The 22400-nt window shown below is 42.2% G+C and overlaps 1 protein-coding gene across 1 annotated transcript in view; it reads left to right on the forward strand.

Annotated features, from left to right (window-relative positions):
- Window positions 1-22400, forward strand: part of DNAH14 (dynein axonemal heavy chain 14) — a 230549-nt gene that overhangs the window by 201450 nt on the left and 6699 nt on the right. Inside the window, 4 exon segments of the mRNA XM_087718645.1 lie at window positions 7362-7555; window positions 9200-9396; window positions 11035-11231; window positions 18359-18471. Of these exon segments, the coding sequence (XP_087574771.1) occupies window positions 7362-7555; window positions 9200-9396; window positions 11035-11231; window positions 18359-18471 (701 nt within the window).

The following is a 22400-nucleotide window of genomic DNA, read 5'->3' on the forward strand; positions in this document are numbered from 1 at the left end:
TTTTCAATTCAGCTAAGCCCAGTGGACGCGCTTCCAGTTTCTTGACTACTTGGACTCTCTATTTCTCTATTTACTTCAAAAAGATTCTATTCTATTTCCTGATTATTGGAGCAGGCTTTGTGAGTCTCCCTTAAATTTAATTCCCTGGTTCTCACCAATTTCAGCCTCTCCGGTATCCTGGGTTTGCTCAGGTGCCATGAGGCTGCAGCCAGCTGTTGGGGAAGGCGCATGGTCGGAGTGCCGATGCCAGCGCGATTGCGGTGATCCTGCTGCGATTATATCCCCACTGAGCCCTCCGTTGCTGCTGACCGTGCTTCTGAGTGAGCCGGCTGTTGGAACGGATCCTCAGAGCTCTACTGTGTATGTGGGTGGCCATTTTAGGTGGTTCCCATGTGGCGATGGCCATTTTGAGAGCATCACACATGGCGGTGGCCATTTTGAGAGGGTCACACATGGCAATGGCCATTTTGAGAGCGTCAAACATGGTGGCAGCCATTTTGAGAGGGTAAAAGTTCCGGCTGCCATTTTGTTGACCTACTTTTGCCGCGAAAAGCAGCTACAGCAGCCTGATTGCCTGTCTCTTGCAGGTTGCCACTAGAAGTCTTCCTGTCTGGACTTCTGGCAGGTTTGCCTATTCACAGCTCCTCCATCACACTGAGGGTGGCTGCGGAGGTTGATGGCCCACATGGTCGCGCATCACATTAATTGACCTGTGTGAGTGCTGGGAGCTTGGAGCTTGCACCATTCTCCTTCAGAATCAAAGGACTGCTGAGCTTTGCTTGCCCTTGCCTTCAGTGCCTCTGCAATAGAGCGCTACGGCTGTTTGTCTGAGTGGTGAGTGGGGGAAAGTTTCCTTTCATGGCTTACATCCCCACATTTAATCATGGCAGACAGGGCCCCTGAGGAGCAGCAGGTTAGTCCTTCCGCCAGCAGGGCCAGTACCAGACAGGCTGGCAAGGCAGCCAGGGAGGCCATCAGAGCAAGCAAGCCTTACTCTAGGCAGGGGACTAAGCAGAGTTCGGGCCTAGACAAAGATGCCATCAGACGCCAGAAGGCCTTAGAGAAGCAATTTTCTAGGGCTCAACTACAGGCCCAGACAGCTGGGCCTGCTTCCCCTGGGGATCACTCACCTGGGGTTCAACCTGGTCAGGATCTTCCAATGTTAGAGAGTGAGGATGAAGGCCAGGAATTATCCTCTGCTGATTCCATTGCAATGGCAGGCTCCCCTGGGCCATCTATGGGCAATCGAGCAGACCTCTTTGCATGTCAGTCTGATCTGGAGGAGGAGCCAGTCACAGTGGGGACCCTTGCACCACAACAACCGGTCGTTCAGCCCCCACCCAGAGCTCTCCCTCCAGAAGACAGGGGACCCAATCTTTCCATAGAAATGCAGGATGTCATTGCCAGAGCCATTTCCCAAGAGATAGAGGCCGGCATGTTGCAACGGGCCAAGCGCCTGCGCAAATCACGCCCACTCCCGACACCGGGATCTTTACAAGAAGTGACTCAGGCCCAGCCCTCTCAGTCATCACATTCTTCCTTGGCCAGTGAGGATTCTGACTGGGAGGAGGACCTTGGTCCAGGAGTAGAACCAGAATTCTCAGGGGATGAGGCTGCTGTTCCTGACAAGCCGGCCTTTTCTGGCTTGTTCAAGTATACTAATTTCAAAACTATTCTGAACAAGGCCAAAACCTCGACCCGCTTAGGTACTATCACCCCAGCTCTGACTGCTCCTGCTCCGGAAGACCTCAGCGAGGGACTCTTTGAGGAGCCAGAACCTATTCAGGAAATTGTGCCAGTTCCAAAGTTATTTCTTAATGTGGTGCAAAAGCAATGGGTGCAGCCAAGCACCCTTGCCACCCGTAGTAGTAATGAGAAAAAATTGTACACGGTTGACCCAAGTCTAGATGACTTACTGAAATTGCCTCCCGTGGATGCGCCTGTAGTGGCATTCACTTCCAACTCAGTGCTCCCCCTGAATTATTAGAAGTGTTCAAGGTGGAGGACAAAAGGACCGAGAACGCCTGCCACGAGACTCATCAGATGGCGGCTTGGACCATTAAAACTTCTGCTTCTGCGTCCTTCCTGTCCAGGGCGGTGCTACTCTGGCTGAGACAGCTCCTAGCCAAGCTTCTGGCAGGGGATACCAAATTGAGACAGGATGATAACAAAATTATCGCAGCAACAGAGTACATGGCTGACTCTACCCTGAACGCTGCCAAATTTGCTTCTAGATCCCTGGCTTCTAATGTCACCACCAGGCGCCTCTTATGGCTCAGACATTGGAACGCGGATATGCGATCGAAGTGGAAGATTGCCTCGGCTCCCTTTAAGGGCGGCAAGCTTTTTGGGGGGGCCCTAGACCCCGTCCTGGTTGAAAACAAGGACAAAAAGAAGGTTATGCCTTCGGTCAACAAAAAATCTGACCATAAGGGTTCACAGACCTATAGGAGGCAGCCCTTTCAGAACTTGGAGCAACCGTCTACCTCCAGTTCTTTCTAACGTCCATACTCTCAGTTCACGGATAGGTCTCAGGACCGTCAGCCCTTTCGTGGCAGGAACCATCAATGGTCCTTCTCCAAATGTTCCTATTGCGGAGGGTCCAATTCCAGACCCTTCAGATGCTATAAGTGACCACCAGCGGACGGCTCCCATAGAAGGGCGTCTACAGCTGTTCCACGCCCAATGGGAGCGGATCACGTCAGACCAGTGCGTCCTTCAGATGATATGCATAGGTCTAACATTAAAATTCATTTCTCCACCACCCCGACACTTCATTCGGTGTCCAACCCCTTCCTGTCCAGTCAAGAAGGCTCTCATGGAACAGGACATCCTTCACCTCAGAGACATAGACACCATAGAACCGGTTCCACCAGGTCAGGAAGGGACAGGCTTTTATTCAATACTCTTCCTTGTCCCAAAGAACTCCAGAGGGTGGAGGGGGATCCTCTACCTAAAAAAGTTAAATCATCACTTAGCATAACGGAGGTTCAAGATGCAGTCCCTTCAGTCAATTCTGGGTTGCATCAGGCCAGGAGATCTCTTAAGATCCATAGATCTCAAGGAGGCCTACCTCCACATCCCCATTTGCAAAGCTCACCACAGGTTCCTTTTATGCAGGCCGCCACTCCCAGTACAGGGCTCTGCCATTCGGTCTGTCCTCGGCACCTTGAACCTTTACGAAGATCCTAGCTGTGGTGGCAGCTTTCCTGAGATCTCACCCAGTGCACCTGAATTGCTACCTGGACGATGTCCTCATCCAATCATCGTCACGGCAACAAGCGGTACAAGACCTGCAGCATACTCTGTGAACCCTCCAACCAACATCACGGGTTCTCCATCAACAGAGAAAGGAGTCACCTGCATCCGACCACCAAACTGCAGCACCTGGGCGCCATCATCAACACCACCAGTTGCCAGTTCTCCCTGCCTCCAGAGCGCTTGGCAAGCATTAGAAGCCAGGTGTTGCAGGTACTACACTCGTCACAGGTATTGGTGGTGCAGCTGTCACAACTCCTCGGCAAGATGATTTTTGTGCCTGTCAATAGTTCCTTGGGCACGCCTTCATTCGCGACACCTACAATGGCTCCTCCTACCCTACCAGAGGGCCAACATGAGCAACTCTCAACAACTGGTTCAAGTCTCTCCGAAGGTACATCAGTCTCTCCAGTGGTGGTTGTCCCCCATGCTGGCGAAGGGCACCCTCTTCAAAGAGCCAGACCATCTCACCATCACAATGGATGCCAGTCTATTTGGCTGGGGCACTCATCTCCACAATCAGATTGCGCAGGACAGATGGTTACCGCCCGAAGTGTCCCACAGCATCAACTGGTTAGAACTGAGAGCAGTGCGGCTCGCACTCGTTCACTTTCGAGACCACATCAAGGGGCGTCACGTGAGAATCCTAACGGACAATGTGGCCACAAAGGCACACATAAACTGCCAAGGGGGTACCCACTCCAGGTCCCTGATGGAGGAATCATAGCACCTGGGAAGGTGGGCAGAAAAACATTTGTGCTCGATCCAAGCAGAGCACATCTCTGGAGTCCACAACATCCAGGCGGACTGTCTGAGCAGGGCCACGGTTGATCACTCCGAGTGGCACCTGCATCCAGACTTGTTCCACCAGTTGTCTCAGAGGTTCGGCCGTCCTCTGGTCGACCTGTTCACCTCCCCAGAGAACACACACCTCCCCAGGTTCTTCTCCAGGTTCCACGCCCCACAAGCCGAGGGGGTCAACGCTCTCCACTCTCTGTGGCCACTGGGTCTGATGTATGCCTTCCCCTGTTGCCTCTTCTTCCCAGGGTGATTTGGAAAATTCTGTTAGAGGAGGCAGAAATTCTGCTCGTGGCTCCCTACTGGCCCAGAAGGACCTGGTTCGCCGACCTGGTGAGTCTCTCCGTCAACCCTCCTTCGCGGATTCAACGGCACAAGGTCTCTCTCAGCCAGGGGGCGCTTCAACATCCAGAGCCCCAGTGGCTACAACTAGCCTTCTGGCACTTGAGAGGGACCTCCTAAGTAGGGGTAGCCTTTCCACCAAGGTCATTCACACCATTCAGGCATCCAGGCAGCCTTCTACAACCAGAATATACAACACAACGTGGAAGGCCTTCAACGAGAGATGCAGAGAGCATGAGGCTACTACGGCTATGATTTCCCAGATCTTGGACTTCTTACAAGACGGACTTGACCAGGGCCTAGCCCCTAACACTCTTAGACGACAGGTGGCGGCCTTGTCCACGATTTTGACAGTAGATGACCACTCTTCCCTTGGGCGTTATCCCATCATCCACAGTTTCCTACAGGGTGCAACCAACCTGAGGCCTCCAGTTGTTCACAGGTACCCCTCATGGGATCTCAATGTAGTGTTATGGGCTCTCATTGCCCCGCCCTTTGAGCCCCTCCATTTGGCCAACCTCAAACATCTGACATTTAAGACAGCCTTTTTGATTGCCATCACGTCTGCATGGTGAATTTCTGAATTGGCAGCTCTGTCAATTCGCGAGGACTTGTGTTTGATTCAACCTGGCAGTGTGATCCTCCGTTTGGACCTGGCATTTATACCAAAATCAACTCTTGGTTTCACCGCACCCAGGAGGTCATACTTCTGGATTTTTGTCCACACCCCAAACATCTCACAGAGAAAAGTGGCATATGCTTGATGTTCGTAGAGCAATACGTAAGTACATCAAGCGCACGGCTGATTTCCGTCACTCTGAATCACTTTTTGTTGCGTTTCAACCGGCCTCCCAGGGCCCCAAAGTTTATTCTCAGACCATCGGTCGCTGGCTACGGGCCTGCATCACCTCGGCCCACATTTTTCAATCTATCCTGGTGCCACGCCATATCACCGCTTATTCTATGAGAAGCGCCACCACCACGGCGGCCTGGGCTACCCAGGCACCAATAGAGGAGATTTGCAAGGCTGAAACATGGACTTCCTTATCTCCCTTTGTTCGACTCTGCAGAGGGAGCATTTGGGAGGTGAGTTTTCCAGGGCATTCATACCAGCAGAGAGACCCTGGACACTTCCGCTCCCCGCCCTAGTGACATTTAGCTTGGGTATGTCCCATGCTTGGACTCTCCAGAGCAGCACCCAGGAAAATGACCATTGGCTTACCTGAAGGGTCCTTTTCTGGGTGCTGCAAAGGAGAGTCCAACCCCACCCTGGGGTCTGCTCCGCCAGTTGTCATATGATTCTGCGGAACTATGGATATTTGTTTTGACTTCCTTGACTTTGTTCCTGAACTTCTCAGAGCACATTGTCCACGTCTTCATTGAAGAAAATCTGAAGAATAGCTGGCACCAGAGGTGTGGCTTAAAGTTTCAATTCAGTCCTTTGCAGATTGGCTGTATTTAATCCATGCTTGGACTTTCCTTCGCAGGACCCAGAAAAGGACACTTCAGGTAAGCCAATGGTCATTCTCAAAAATCTGACCTTTTCAATAATGGATTCTTGTGTCTCAGGAAAGATGGGCTTTTGAATAAAATTAAAAAGAGGCTGAATTTCCAAATTCTTCATTGAATATTGGCTTGGAATAGAAATCTCCAAGGCATGTTTGAGCTCAATGATTGAATCTATAGTTTTACCCTTGTTGTAAATGGTTTGAATTTTTGTGTTTCATGTGTGTGTGTGCGTGCATATGTGTGTTTTACTCTTATCTTTCTGTTTATGTGAAATAGATTCTATATAATATTTTTCTATAACAACAGCTAATAATTAGTTTTAAGAAAATTCTACCCCAAAAATGCACATGAAATTTAGTAAATTATATATAATTACTGTGGATATATTACTGTGGATCAAAAGAATAATGCATATGTTAAAATATTCATTTACATATTTGAATTCTCGTGTATTTAATGTAAGAAAGTTATAAACTATTTGTGGAAGATGTGGAATATTTAGTTTACTCTTATTTCAAAATGCAAAATGCTTGCACTGCAATGGTGTGATGCTGGTTTCACCATATCAGATTTTTCTTCTGAGAACTTAGGCTGTTTATTTGTAACTGCATTCTTTAAAATGCCCTCCATGACTTAACACCCCTCCCCATGCAAAATCATGTAAGATCTCACACAGGGGATTACATCTGTTTTAACAAAGGTAAATAATAGTAAAGCATTAGGATTTGCACAATTGAATGAGCATCATCAGGATTGCCAATATGCATCTTAATTCTATAGTATTCAGGGAAAGTCTGGCAGGTGAGAGAAATTTATATCTGTGAATGAAAAGACAGCCATTCATAGAACAAAACTATAGGTGAGCAACACATGCTTTTTAAGCCTATGTTTTACCTCCTCTTACTCTATGACAATTCAGCTTTTCTCCCATTCACAATTCACTCTTTAAAAAAAAACAAAAACGGGCATCTGCAGGAAGGATGAAAAAGGCAAGATGGTAGATTCAACCACAAGACTGAAACCTTGCCCCAAAGGTGCCTCATGCATATCACACATACGTTTAGTGAGGCTTCCATTGCAGAATTGCATCCACCATGATACAATATTAGCAGTAGTATTATATAAATCTTGAGTTTATGGTCCCTGAAGTTTTCACTATCATTTTAGAGATGTCAAGAAGATCTACAGTACCTATACTTGACTTACAAAATGTATGGTGCATATTTTAGTCGTTCTACTAATTTTATTTCAGATCTTCATTTTTTTTTCCTTTGAATGCTTACACCTATGTTTCATATTTAGGTAAAGATAGCAAAAAATGGGGAGGAGGAACTTGTGGAAAAAACCACCTTTGGACTAAGCCAATGGGCTAACTAGAAAACCCTGGTATATAATACAATACATTGTATTTGAATGACCAGAGACAATAAAGCATTTAACAATAATTTTTTCAGGTGTACCGACCAATATCTGAAGTAGATAGTTTAGAAGACTGCAGAGCCTATCTACAATCTCTTCCAGAAGTGGATTCTCCGGAACTCTTTGGAATGCATCATTGTGTTGAAAGACACTACTTAAAAGCTCAGGCAGAATTATTTATTAATTCAATTGTCAGTACCCAACCAACATATAGCACAGATATTATCAGGTTATTATTTGAAGTTTCCTCCTCCTCTTCCTCCCCCCACCCCCACCCCAATGTAGCACAAGTTGAAACAATTAATAGTTGCTTAAAGCCTAAAATATCTATGTATATCAATGTATATGTCAAGGGACATATAGAAACTTTCACTGAGCTTTTTTTGGCCTTGGGAACTACCTGTTTTTCTCTGCTGTACTGTATGGAATAAATGTTTGTTTTCTAACTGCAAAGAGCAATGAAAAAGTACCACATTAAATAAACTTGCTGGCAGGAGAGAAAACAATTTATATTATTGGAGTAAAACAGATATAATCAGTAACTTCAGCACCTCATGATCTGCTGCAAAATTATACAAAGGATAAAAAGCTTCCTTTCTCCTAATTGCTTTTTGTAGAATTCAAGTATAGGGATTTTGTAGGTATGATCCAGTGGTGGGTTTCAAAATTTTTTAGAATCTCTTCTGTAGTATGGCCTGCTTTGTGGGAGTAGCTTGCCCGCCATGTGACCGGGTGGGCGTGACCAACTTGTAAAATGTGGTGAAACTCACTTAACAACGCTCTTCCTATTGGCTCAGAAACTCGGGCATTTGAAGCATGCAAGTCTTAAAGCTGTCAAGTTACAACACCCTTGCACCCCTAACCCTTTAGAGAAAAAAAACTCCAGGGGTGTTCAAACTTGACAGCTTTAAGACTTGTGGACTTCAACTCCCAGAATTCCTCCTTTTGCTCTTCATCTTGATGATGTGTGGATGGGCGGGGGGGAGGGAGCTGGAACCGGTTCTAAACGGCACTGTAGATTTGTGGAACCTCTTCTATAGAAGAGGTTAGAGCTCTCAGGAACCCACCCCTGGTATGATCCCATTAAATGCAAACCTTAAAGATTACTTGCTGGCATTTGTAGATAAGTATTGTACATGAAAGATGAGGGGGAGAGACAGAATGTCCATATGTTGTCCATTAGTTAAATGTGATTGTTTTGCATTTGATTGTGTATATCAAAATATCAAAGCCTGTATTTTCATTCAGTGTAGTTGGGTTGTCTTCATTCAGAATGTTAACATTACCCAAATTTTGGATATGTTACAATAATAATATTACATATTTACCAAGTAAACAAATCCAGAAAGGTGGTCTAACACAACATCTCCTTAGCAGTAAAAACAGTGAGGAAAAGGTGATATACAGATAGTCCTTGACTTACAATCACAATTGAGCCCAACATTTCTGATGTTAAGTGAGAAATTTATTAAGTGAGTTTTGCCCCATTTTCTAACTTTTATTACCATGGTTGTTAAGTGAATCACTGCAATTGATAAGTTAGTAATCTGGTTGTTAAGTGAATCTGGCTTTCCCAATGACTTTGTCAGAAGGTCACAAAAGGTGAGCACATGACCTTGGGACAAAACAGTGGTCATAAATATGAACCAGTTGCCAAGCATCTTAATTTTGATCATATGATCATGGGGATACTGCAAAGGTCATAACTGTGAAAATTGACCATAAATAACATTTTTCAGTGCCATTGTAACTTTGAAACCTCACTAAACTAACTATTGCAAGTTAAAGACTACCTGTATAAATAGTGGGATATTAACTTGGTTACTTCCCATAGATAATTTTAAGTCTATCTTTGATCTCCCTGTTGCCTTAGTGATAGAATGGAGCAGGATAAAATAGTACTGGAAATGGTATCTGATATTCTAATAAAGCTACCATTGACTGTAGAAGGGGCATCTAATGAACTGAATATGGAAGGGGCATCTAATGAATATGTGACTACAGAAAACGTAACCTTGAGAAGTTTCATGTCTGGACCAATTTGGGCTGCACTTGCAAAAGCTACAGAAGGTCAGAACTTCATTTCATAGAATTTTCATATCATGTCATCATTTGTTTATATATAGAGGAAATGATATCTGTGCATATACACTTGTATAGTATTATATAATATGTACACGTAGTAGTTATACATTTGTGTTCTGACTCCCCTCGTCCCACACCAACACACTCCGAGCCAAAGATAAGTTACGGCATTTAATTAACAGATAGACAGTTCCTTGGCAGCAAACCGGCACAGACAAGCTTGGCAGCAATCCAGCACATATAAGCCGTGGCAGCAATCCAGCCTACCAAGCTCATAATAATGTTCTCCAATATTTGTTCCTGCATTGACTTCTGCAAAATGGGCATGCGCACAAGCAGTGCTTTTATAGTCTGGAGAGGAGCCTAATTACCACCAGCTGAGTGCAATTATCTCCTGTACTTGCGCAACTGTTCCTGACGCCGATTAGCTCTTCAGTGCCGGGCATCCAAGAACAACTCACTGCTGACATCACGATCACACTCCCTTGTCTCCTCCCCACTGGTCCAAGGCTCAGGCACCTCCTAGTGGCCAACCAGCCTCTCTGCGCCCTGCTCGGAGTCGGAACCCTGTCCAGAGTCCTCCACATCCTCCAGAGCCGACTCATAGGGCCCCTCGCTGTTGGAGTCTGGTGGCAGCTCCAACGGCTCCTGCTGGGCCTCAACACATTTGTACACAAAGAGTGAGAAACACAATTTGTGTTCATGCATGCATGTTATGTATAATTACTAGCCTAAATCAATCCATTACAGAATAATGGCTTCTTTGTTGAAGGTTCTAGGTCTGAAACTCCTTTTCAGACCAGCCACAATGCAGATTGTTAGATGTATACCCGCACTAGACAGCATGCAGTTCACAGCCTTCAGTAAAGGTTCACAACCTTCAATGAAGAGATCTTCATTCTACAGTAGCATGTTTGAGGCAGTTAATGGTAAATATACAAATATCTGGAGACCTGATTTCTCCATGTTTATGCACCTTCCCAACCTGGGAACAGCCACCCCAGGCCAGCCATGCACTGCGCTGCAGCAGCCATATATCCACTTGCCAGCCTGTTTGCGAGCCAGTGAGGACTCACAACTTCTGGATGGCTTCTCCATTAACTCTGCTTGTTGGAATCTAGAAGGAAGTCACAAAGAGGTCCTCAACTACCCACAATCTTCACTTAGCAACAGCAAAAGGGACTAAATAGATTTCTATTGCTAAGTGATGTCATCACATGATGTCATACATGATGCATTGCTTATCCACTAAATTCCAGCCCCAGTTCCTATCGTTAACCCAGACTACCTGTAGTATTCCATATTTCAGCTTTATACAAACCTTTGCTCTACTTAACAGGAAAGTCTGTTATGGTGCAAAGATTTAAAGGAATGAAAGTTATTTCTCCTAACTGATAAATGGAAGAGCAATTACTAAAACAATTGTCAAATATAGATTATCCTGCATCCCCAGAAAAAGCAAGTGCATTGAAAAGGCAGGAGAAAATGGGTAATTTTGCTACCATAGATTGCCTGCCTCTTATACAGATTATTCTTATTTGAAATTAGCATACTTGCTGGAATTCCTACATTGTAACCTTAGCCGTGTTAACCAGTTCTCCCTCTCTCTTTCTCTCATTGTAGATTTTTATTCTATTACCAATTCACCTTTGCTACGTGTCTTGCGCCAGGAGATTGACCATTGTAATAATTTACTATACTTAATAATTCAATCATTACAAGAGCTTCAGCAAGGAATTAAAGGAAAAATTATATTCACTAAAAGATTAGAAGAACTTTATAATTCAATATTTAAAGGCAGAGTAGCTGTTCTGTGGGAGGTACGTGAACAATTTCTTATTTTACTTTTGCTAAATAATAATAATAGCTGAAAAAAATTCTCATTTACTAAATATGGATGATTTGAAACTCTATGGAAAGTCAGAAATAGAAATCCAATCATTGACAAACACAGTCCGAGTATTCAGCACCGATATTTCAATGCAGTTTGGCATGGAAAAATGCGCCACTGTATCCATAAAAAGGGGCAAAATCACTACATGTGAGGGAATTGAAATGCCTAATGGCCAACTAATTAAATGCAATGAAAATGAAGCCTACATATACTTAGGCATTCTGCAGTTGGATAACATCAAGCATGGAGAAGTAAAAACTATTGTCAGGCGAGAGTACATCAACAGATGGTCAAGATCTTGTGGGATTTTCGCATACAAACGGACAAAATACTGGCTCATAATACATCAGACATCACACTGGTTGAGAAAAATAAGGTCACAATCATAGACATTGCAATACCAGGTGATAGCAGGGTTGCCAAGAAGGAACATGAAAAAATTGTAAAATACCAGGACTTAAAAATTGAAATTCAACGACTATGGCACAAACCAGCAGTGGTAACTCCAGTGGTAATTGGCACACTGGGTGCTATTCCAAAAGCACTGGAATTACATTTAAAACAGCTAAAAATTGACAAAATCACCATCAGTCAAATGCAAAAAGCTGTACTGCTTGGAACTGCACGCATATTACGAAAATACGTTACGACGTCCTGGGCCCCTGGGTGAGGCCCGACTAGTAACCAATGCCAAATCCAGCGAAACAACTGGCCGCTGTGATACAATTCTATAATAATAATAATAATAATAATAATAATAATAATAATAATAATAATAATAATAATAATATAAAAAAAACAACCCGGATGAGAAAGGAGGAGGGTTGATCAGGTTGGCAACCTGACCCCATTAAAAAAACCCGCCAACCCATATAACATGGTGAAAGAAACAAATAAAAATTCTATACCGCATCGATCGTCACGCGGGTTAACAAGGGCCGCGGCGGATGTTGAGGTCCCTGGACATCCATCTACAAGTGGGCTACAAGTGGACCAGCCAACAAAATGACAAAAATATAGTGCAGATGAAAATCGTGCCATAATGGCCTGTTATTACAACTCAGAGCCAGAAAAAAGAGGCTATTTAAGGCTAATGTATGGATTATGGCAACAACAATATCCAGATTCAAATGTTAGTGAAAAACGACTAGCAGATCAAAGGCGATTTACTATACAGAATAAAGTGTTTAGTGAAGTTGAACTTGAGGAAATTCAGACAATTTGCAAAAATAAAAAAACAACATCACAAGCGGAAACAACCAATACTCAAGACATAATTAAAGACATTGTAGTAGAACTCCCAGAAGAAAATGTCAGGGAGGAAATAACAACACTAACACCAGAACCAGATATCATTGAACCAACTGATGAACTAACTCAAAAACAAAAAGAATTGAAGGACAAGATCATGGAGCATTTTCTGTCTAATGAGGAAAGGCAACGTTTACCATCATTAAAAACTGTGCCTAAGAAAATTTTGGCCCCTATTATGAAAATGGTTAATGCAGTGCTTTCAACAATCAAACCGGGATCCATCTTGGAAATGAATCAGTTAATGTACAATGCAGCTGTAATAATCACTAAAGAACTAGGCATTAAAATCAAAGCACCTAGTCACACAATGGAAAAAGCATCAAAGCCAAAGTGGAAAATCTGATTAGAACAAAAAGTCAAAAAATTAAGGGCAGATGCTAGCAACTTAAAGAACATGCATGAGCAACGGCTTAAAAACAGCAAAATCATAGATCGGCTAATCAGAAGATATAGATTGGATACAAGAAACATCAATGAAGCTGTAGAGATTGTAAAACAGCAGATAACAACAACAAGTAGAAAAATTGAAAGATATGAGGCATGAATCATCCAAAATCAGCAATTTCGATCAGACCAACGGCGTTTTTATCAAAGTCTTAATGTGAATGGTGACACCAAAAGTGAAAAACTAGAAAAGCAGGCCACGGTTGAATTCTGGAAAGAACTGTGGGGAAATGCAAAGGACTACAATAAGGAAGCAAAGTGGATATATGACTTTGAGAAAAGCATTGGCAACAAGCAAATGCAAGTGTTAGAAATAACAACTGAGATGGTCAAAAATCGAGTAAAAAAAGTAAAGAATTGGACATCACCTGGAAATGACCAATTGCATGGTTTCTGGTTCAAATAACTGACCAGTTTACATGCAATATTGGCCAGTCAACTGAATGAAATTTTACAAAATGGTCAAATTGATGAATGGTTGACAACTGGAAAAACATACTTGATTCAGAAGGATGCAACTAAAGGAACAATACCTGAAAACTACAGACCAATAACATGCTTGCCAACAACCTTTAAATTACTCAAGGCATTATTGCAGATAACATTATGGATTATTTGGAAGCAAATAACATCTTGCCAGTAGAGCAAAAAGGCAACAAAAGAAGGAGCAGGGGCACAAAATATCAGCTCCTAATTGATAAAATGATATTAGAAAATTGTAAGAACAGAAAAACGAACTTGAATATGGTCTGGATTGATTACAAAAAGGCATTCGACTCATTGCCACATAGTTGGATCATAAAATGCTTAGAAACAACTGGCATTAGCAAAAATATTACATCCTTTACTGAAAAGGCGATGAAACAGTGGAGAACTGAGTTGGCAGTAGGGAATGAGAAGTACGGAATGGTTAATATCAAGCGAGGAATTTTCCAGGGTGATTCACTTTCACCTCTTCTCTTCATCATCGCGATAATCCCACTATCAGTAATCTTAAAAAAATGAAATTAGGCTACCAAACAGCCAAAGAAGCTGAAAAAAATTCTCATTTATTATATATGGATGATTTGAAACTCTATGGAAAGTCAGAAATAGAAATCCAATCACTGACAAACACAGTCCGAGTATTCAGCACCGATATTTCAATGCAGTTTGGCATGGAAAAATGTGCCACTGTATCCATAAAAAGGGGCAAAATCACTACATGTGAGGGAATTGAAATGCCCAATGGCCAACTAATTAAATGCAACAAAAATGAAGCCTACAAATACTTAGGCATTCTGCAGTTGGATAACATCAAGCATGGAGAAGTAAAAACTATTGTCAGGGGAGAGTACACCAACAGAGTTAGGAAAATTTTGAAATCTAAATTGAATGGTGGAAATACAATCAAGGCCATAAATACCTGGGCAATACCAGTTATAAGATACACAGCTGGTATATTTAATTGGACACAAGCTGATTTGGACATTTTAGACCGAAAAACCAGGAAACTAATGACAATGCACTACAGTTTACATCCATGTGGTGATACTGATAGATTATACCTGCCCCGAAAATCAGGTGGCAGAGGATTATTACAAGTGAAGCAAATAGTTGAAGAAGAAAAACATGCACTGGCTGATTATTTAAAAGAAAGTCAAGAACATCTATTAATCGAAGTAAAGAACAAAAATATATTGAAGGTCCAACAGACGAAACAAGAATACAGAAAAGATGTGATAAATTCAAGAATGGAGAGTTGGCAGAAAAAAGCATTGCATGGCCAATTTCTGGAAAAAATAAAAGATAAAGTGGACAGTGAACAAACTTGGTTATGGTTAACAGCAGGTACATTAAAGAAAGAAACAGAGTCACTAATCCTGGCTGCGCAAGAACAAGTTATCCACACAAATGTCATTAAGGCCAAAATCGAAAAACCCTTTGATGATGCCAAATGCAGACTTTGCAAAGAAGCTGATGAAACTGTTGATCAAATACTCAGCTGCTGTAAAAAAATCGTGCAGACTGATTATAAATTGCGGCACAATTCAGTAGCACAAATGAGCCATTGGAATTTGTGCAAAAATTATAATATTGAAACAGCAACAAACTGGTGGGAACATAAGCCTGAAAAAGTCACCAAAAATCAGATGGTCAAGATTTTGTGGGATTTTCGCATACAAACGGACAAAATACTGGCTCATAATACACCAGACATCACACTGGTTGAGAAAAATAAGGTTACAATCATAGACATCGCAATACCAGGTGATAGCAGGGTCGACGAAAAGGAATATGAAAAAATCGCAAATACCAGGACTTAAAAATTGAAATTCAACGATTATGGCACAAACCAGCAGTGGTAACTCCAGTGGTAATTGGCACACTGGGTGCTATTCCAAAAGCACTGGAATTACATTTAAAACAGTTAAAAATTGACAAAATCACCATCAGTCAAATGCAAAAAGCCACACTGCTTGGATCTGCACGCATATTACGAAAATATGTTACGACGTCCTAGGCCCCTGGGTGGGGCCCGACTAGTAACCAATGCCAAATCCGGCGAAACAACTGGCCGCTGTGATACAATTGTATAATAATAATAATAATAATAATAATAATAATAATAATAATAATAATAATAATAATAATAATTTGAAATCTAAATTGAATGGTGGAAATACAATCAAGGCCATAAATACCTGGGCAATACCAGTTATAAGATACACAGCTGGCATAGTTAACTGGACACAAGCTGATTTGGACCTTTTGGACCGAAAAACCAGGAAACTAATGACAATGCACTACAGTTTACATCCGCGTGGTGATACTGATAGATTATACCTGCCCCGAAAATCAGGTGGCAGAGGATTATTACAAGTGAAGCAAACAGTTGAAGAAGAAAAACATGCACTGGCTGATTATTTAAAAGAAAGTCAAGAACATCTATTAATCGAAGTAAAGAACAAAAATCTACTGAAGGCCCAACAGACAAAACAAGAATACAGAAAAGATGTGATAAAATCAAGAATGGAGAGTTGGCAGAACAAAGCACTGCATGGTCAATTTCTGGAAAAAATAAAAGATAAAGTGGACAGGGAACAAACTTGGTTATGGTTAAAAACAGGTACATTAAAGAAAGAAACAGAGTCACTAATCCTGGCTGCGCAAGAACAAGCTATCCGCACAAATGCCATTAAGGCCAAAATCGAAAAATCCTCTGATGATGCCAAATGCAGACTTTGCAAAGAAGCTGACGAAACTGTTGATCACATACTCAGCTGCTGTAAAAAAATCGCGCAGACTGATTATAAATTGCGGCACAATTCAGTAGCACAAATGATCCATTGGAATTTGTGCAAAAATTATAATATTAAAACAGCAACAAACTGGTGGGAACATCAGCCTGAAAAAGTCACAGAAAATCAGATGGTCAAGATCTTGTGGGATTTCCGTATACAAACTGACAAAATACTGGCGCATAATACACCAGACATCACACTGGTTGAGAAAAATAAGGTCACAATCATAGACATCGCAATACCAGGTGATAGCAGGGTCGCCGAGAAGGAACATGAAAAAATCGCAAGATACCAGGACTTAAAAATCGAAATTCAGTGACTATGGCACAAACCAGCAATGGTAATTCCAGTGGTAATTGGCACACTGGGTGCTATTCCAAAAGCACTGGAATTACATTTAAAACAGTTAAAAATTGACAAAATCACCATCAGTCAAATGCAAAAAGCTGCACTGCTTGGATCTGCACGTATATTACGAAAATACGTTACGACGTCCTAGGCCCCTGGGTGGGGCCCGACTAGTAACCAATGCCAAATCCAGCGAAACAACTGGCCGCTGTGATACAATTGTACAATAATAATAATAATAATAATAATAATAATAATAATAATAATAATAATAATAATAATAAATATTAATAATAATAATTGATGCAATAGATGAGCAGAAATGCCAAATGCAATCTAAATATCTGGCTGACTGTGACAAGCCATAGTAATTTATCAAATCAAACCAAGGGATTTCAATAAAATCAATAAAACATAAAGTTAAAAATGAAATATAGCAAGGATGATGAAGCATATAAATATAAAAAGAATTACAAAAACAAAACATGTTTATGTTTATCTGGGTTTTTGTAGTAAAAGGATTTGAATTTTTGTTTTTTGTATTTTGTGTGTGTGCGTGCGTGTGCGTGCCTTATCTTTCTGTTTATGTAAAATATATCTATAGAATATTATTTCTATAACAATAGCTAATAATTACTTTTTAAAAATTCTACCCCCAAAATGTACATGGAATTTAGTAAAATATATAATTACTGTGGATATATTACTGTGGATCAATAGAATAATGCATATGCTAAAATATTCATTTACATATTTGAATTCTCATGTATTTAATGTAAGAAAGTTATAAACTATTTGGGGAAGATTTGGGGAAGATATTTAGTTTATTCTTATTTCAAAATGCATAAGAAGAATTAGATCTGGTTGGAACATGACCACTAGGAAATTCTGAAACTATAAAATAGATTGCTGAATTGAAAGACAAGATGAAAGAAGATAACAGAAAATCACAAAACTATATCCAATCACCCACCAGTTTAGCCTTACAAAAAATCACAAAACCAGCACAGACAAAACAACAATGATGGCATACCAACAAACCCAGAAAGGAACCAAAAGGACAAAAGGGGCATCAATTGTCTTCTCCAAAGGCGTTGGAGAAGGCTTTTAACGTCTTTTAAGTAGGGTGGAAATCATTTGAATTTTGGGGAAAATCTCATTCCAGACAGTGGGCACTGCTACAAAGAAGGTGCATTTTAGGGGATCCCAATATGTGGCTTTGTTTAATTGATGGAACCTGAAGCATGCCAGTCTTGCCAGATGGATTGTCAGGCAGATACGATGGGAAACAAGTGGTACCTCAAGTAACAAGCCCTGTGCCATGTGGGCCTTTATAGCTAGCAACCAGCATTGTGAGTTGGATCCAGTAGCAAACTGGCCATCACTGCTACTTGCAAAGTTAATTTTCAGCTAGAGCTTATTAGATAGGTAGTTCTGATCAATTGTTTTATCATGGCTGCCATTTATATATTTTATTTTGGTTGTTGGTTGTATTTTGCTGTTAGCAACCTAGAGAAGCAATGGTGAGATGGATCCAACAATGTCTGTTTGTTATTGAAGTAGAACAATTTGTCTATGTCATATTTGCATATTACTGTACTTTTTAAAAAAAAACCGCAAGTATACTTTATCTTTTGTTACATTCTTTTGTAAATCTCTACAGCAAAGCTCTTTTAAGACAAATAAACCTTTAGGATCCTGGATTGATGATCTCATTATACAAGTGAATTTCTTTGCGATGTGGGCTGATCGAATTATCTCCTTTATGCAAGAAAGGTAATAGAAACAACAATATAAGCTCAACTTTGGGTGTCAATCAAAGGCATTATAGTTACTTCAAATGAAGACAGTTTTCTTCCCCCCAAAATTCATTACCTTGAAGTGGATGGGATAGTCTTATACAAATAGACTAGTGGTTGGTTGCTCCTGGTTTGGACCGGTTCAGGTGAACCAGTAGTGGTAATTGAGCATGGGTCGCTAAACTGGTAGTGACAGCTGGCTGGCCATGCCCATAAACTGGCCTGCTCGGACGCTCGCCCTGCCTCGCCTTCACCACATGGATCCACAGAACTGCCTCCTCCTGCCTACACACAGGTAAGCACTAGCCTAGCCCCCACTCCCCACTGGCCAGAATCTCCCAAGCCACTGGCGTTGCAGCCACCCCCCCTCCCTACTGCTTGGAGCTCCAGGCAGTGGGTGACGGTGAGCTCCAAGCGGTGGGTGGGGCAGCGGGGGTGAGCTCAGCACTTTTTTCACTGGCAGGAAAAATGCTGAGGGGGATCCTCACTCATCTTTTGCCAGCTGCCTGGAACTCCAAGCGGTGGGGGGGGGGCAGTGGCAGAGAGTTCCAAGCGGTGGGCAAAAGGTAAGCAAGGATCCCTCTCAGCATTTTTTCCCACCAGTGGAAAAAGTGCTGAGAGCTCACCCCCGCCACCTGGAGCTCTAAGTGGAAGAGGTCCTTGGCTGTTGTGAAGAAGTAGGTGCACCACACCCGCTTCATCCTCTTTGAGAGCTGCTTTGAAAACAAGGTGCAAAGCGGCTCTCAAAGAGAACGAAGCAGGCATGGCGCACCCAGAGCCACTGCTTCTTCGCAACAGCCAAGGACTGAAGAGTTCGCTCAGGAGTGATGACACTGTGGAAGGCAGCCGAGGCGGAGAGAGGCGTAGCCCAAGCTCTCTGGGATGGGTAAACAAGTGTGTGGAGACGAAGGGGAGAGAGAAAAGAGAGTGCTGGGCAGGAGCCACAGGAGGAGGAGGGCAGCGGCTCTTCTTCCTCTTTGCCCCTGCCGAGAAAAGGATACTCCCAGCACAAGAAGACCGAGAGAGAGAAGCTAAAGGAGGCTCTGTAGCCTAACCCAGAGGCGGCTGGGGGTTGCTCTCAACCTTGGGCAATAGCTCCCCTCCCCCCTCCTCAAGCCTGGCAAGGAAGTCCGCTCCTCCCACCCTCCCATCAGCTCCACCCAAGGATGGAAAGAGAGAGAGTCACGGTGTCTGCTCTTTTACTCCATAAAATGAAACATTTCTAGTTAGGAAAGAACCTTGTATAATAATATAATATACCACGGAATACAGTATATGTAGATATCTACAGCTTTGTGAAAAAGACCTGCACACTTTATGGTTTACAGTTTATGACATTTTTTGGATAGGCCATTGATTTTATGATATTTTATGCTAACTGCTATGCAAATATTGTTATATTTAAATAAATACTGGTGGTTTTTAAGTGAATGCAATTTTTGCAATTTGGTGCTGTTTGGATGGGGATTGTGAATTTTCTTGCATGCTTACAATGATTATGAAAACATATTAACTAATACATACCCATTGGCATACATGTTGCAATTACTAAGGCCGATGCTAGTGTTTGTTAACATTTTTATTGTTTGTGGCCCTGAAAAGGACCGTTTAGGTAACCAAACATGGTTACTAATATGAAATTGGTCAGCTCTTATTGCTTATCACCAGGGAGCATTGCTTCGGCATCAACTGTATTAGCCTTTGCATGTGATCTTTGGTGACAACGTGATGCCAGGCTGCAATAATGGATTCAATCAGCTCCTGCTTGGTCTTCGGATGCTTCTTGCTTATTTCGTAACCAATCTTGGCCTACAAGTTCTCAATTGGGTTGAAATCCGGGCTCTGAGCTGGCCAAACCACTGCTGGGTGGACTTGGCTTGATGACAAGGAGCGTTGTCATCCTGGAAGTAAAAGTCCTTCCCTACAAGTTGCTGAGCTGAAGGAAGCATGGTCTTTTTCAGGACTTCAACATACTACTTGGAATTCATGATTCCTTGCACGATTTGTATCCGACCAATACCAGAAGCAGCGATACAACCCCAGATCATCACGTGCAATGGATGCTTCACAGATAGATTCAGGCAGTACGGCCTAAATTCTTCAGCTGGAAATCTTCTGATATACTTATTGCACTGATTCCCAGTCAAGTAGAAATTGCTCTTATCACTGAAGATGACCTTGCCCCACTGTTCATTGGTCCACTTGGCATACTTCTTGGCCCACACATGTCGACGAGAATAGTGAGCGTCTGTAAGCAAAAGTTTATTTCGAGACTTGCAGCCTCTGAGCCCTCTGGCAAGCAGTCTGTGACACACACTGTGCTTGTGCACTTTTACATCACATGTTTCACCCCAAATTCTTGTAATCTGAGGTGAGGTGAGCTTCTTATCAGCCATCGAAATGCGTTGCAGAGCCCGATCTTGCCGTTTTGTCGACTTTCTTCCAGAGCAGAGCCTGTCATCAACTGAACCAATTATTTGGTATTTTTCAACTACTCTGCTCACTGTGGTGCAATGGTATTTCATTCTCTTGGCTATTTCTGTACAGGCATAACCCTCTTCATGAAGCACAATGATGCGATGCTGCTGCTCAATACTGGTGAAAGCAAAGGCCTTCATCCTTGCCCACAGCCAGAGCTAAATTAATTATCTTGATGCTTTTCATGCCTATTTATAGTCAGAGAGTATGACAACATTGATTGGCTCATAGATTTAGCCCCTGTGCAATTCGATTGGTCAGCCAAAGCTCGCTGCTGATTGGCTACTTTAGTACCTAACATTCTCGAAAATTTAAATTGTGTTTGTTTTAGCACATAAACTCACTCAAGACCTTAAAAGACTTTGGTTATATTAATAAAAATTATGCATCTCAATCCGACTACAGAAATTTTCATCAAAGTATTAATTTTGCATGGTTTCTGAGCGAAAAGTTGATTAAACATGTAAATACAGTTTAAAACTGAAAGCATGCAGGACTTTTTCACACAGCTGTATATCCCGTCTGCATTCAAACCAGTCCACCTCCTCTCTCCCCGCACGGGCGCTTTGGAGGGGGAGGGAAGGTCTCTCCCAAGACCTGCTGCTTTTCTGTCCTCCTATGTCTTCAGTCCGTATGTGGAGGGCACGGACTGTTCGGTGCTGAGTTAGAAGCAGCCGCAGCATGGGCATGTGCATGAGTGATGTCAAGTTGGCCATGCCCACTAGTCACATGTCCCCCACCTAGTCACAGACACCAAACCAGTAGAATTTTTTTTTGAAACCTACTCCTGGTCCATGGTATAGGCAATAATTTACCCCAGCACAGTTTTACTGTTCAAAGGCGTCAATTCTTTGATCAGCCATTCTTAGTGTCCAACTCACCCACCTAAGCATCATTATAGGGAAGACTATTGCTCTAATTGGTCAGCTTTTTGTTGTTATAAAGTGTTTTATTTATTTTTTTCATTTTCATAACATAATTACATGTATACTATTACATAGCCAACAACATATTGTATTATTAAATGTTTACATCGATTCATCTTACCATCAACTCCCAAAAACAATTATTGGCTCTTCTGCTCTCCATATACCATATTTGTACCTTATCCATCACTTTCTTCTCCCTTTCTCTCCCCCTCCCTACCTCCTTTCTTTCCTCTGTCATCCTTCCCTTCTCTACTTCCCCTTCCTCTCTCCTTCTCCTCTGTCCCCTTTCCACTCCTTATTTCTCTCCTCTTCCCTCCCCCTTGCCCTCTCTCCTATCCCTCTCTTCTTCCCACTCTTCATCTCATTTACTTGGTGTATTTCAGCTTCTGAGCAAGCTCCATTTTATGTTGATGGTATTTATAATTCCTTTTCAATATACATATTTAATTTTAACATGTTCTCCTTTTTAAAAAAAATAGAACAAAAAATGTACATATAT

The sequence above is a fragment of the Thamnophis sirtalis genome, unplaced genomic scaffold (genome assembly GCF_051295495.1).
Source record: "Thamnophis sirtalis isolate CommonGarterSnake01/CBP01778 unplaced genomic scaffold, rThaSir2_p1.2 scaffold_6, whole genome shotgun sequence".
Taxonomy (NCBI): Eukaryota; Metazoa; Chordata; class Lepidosauria; order Squamata; family Natricidae; genus Thamnophis; species Thamnophis sirtalis.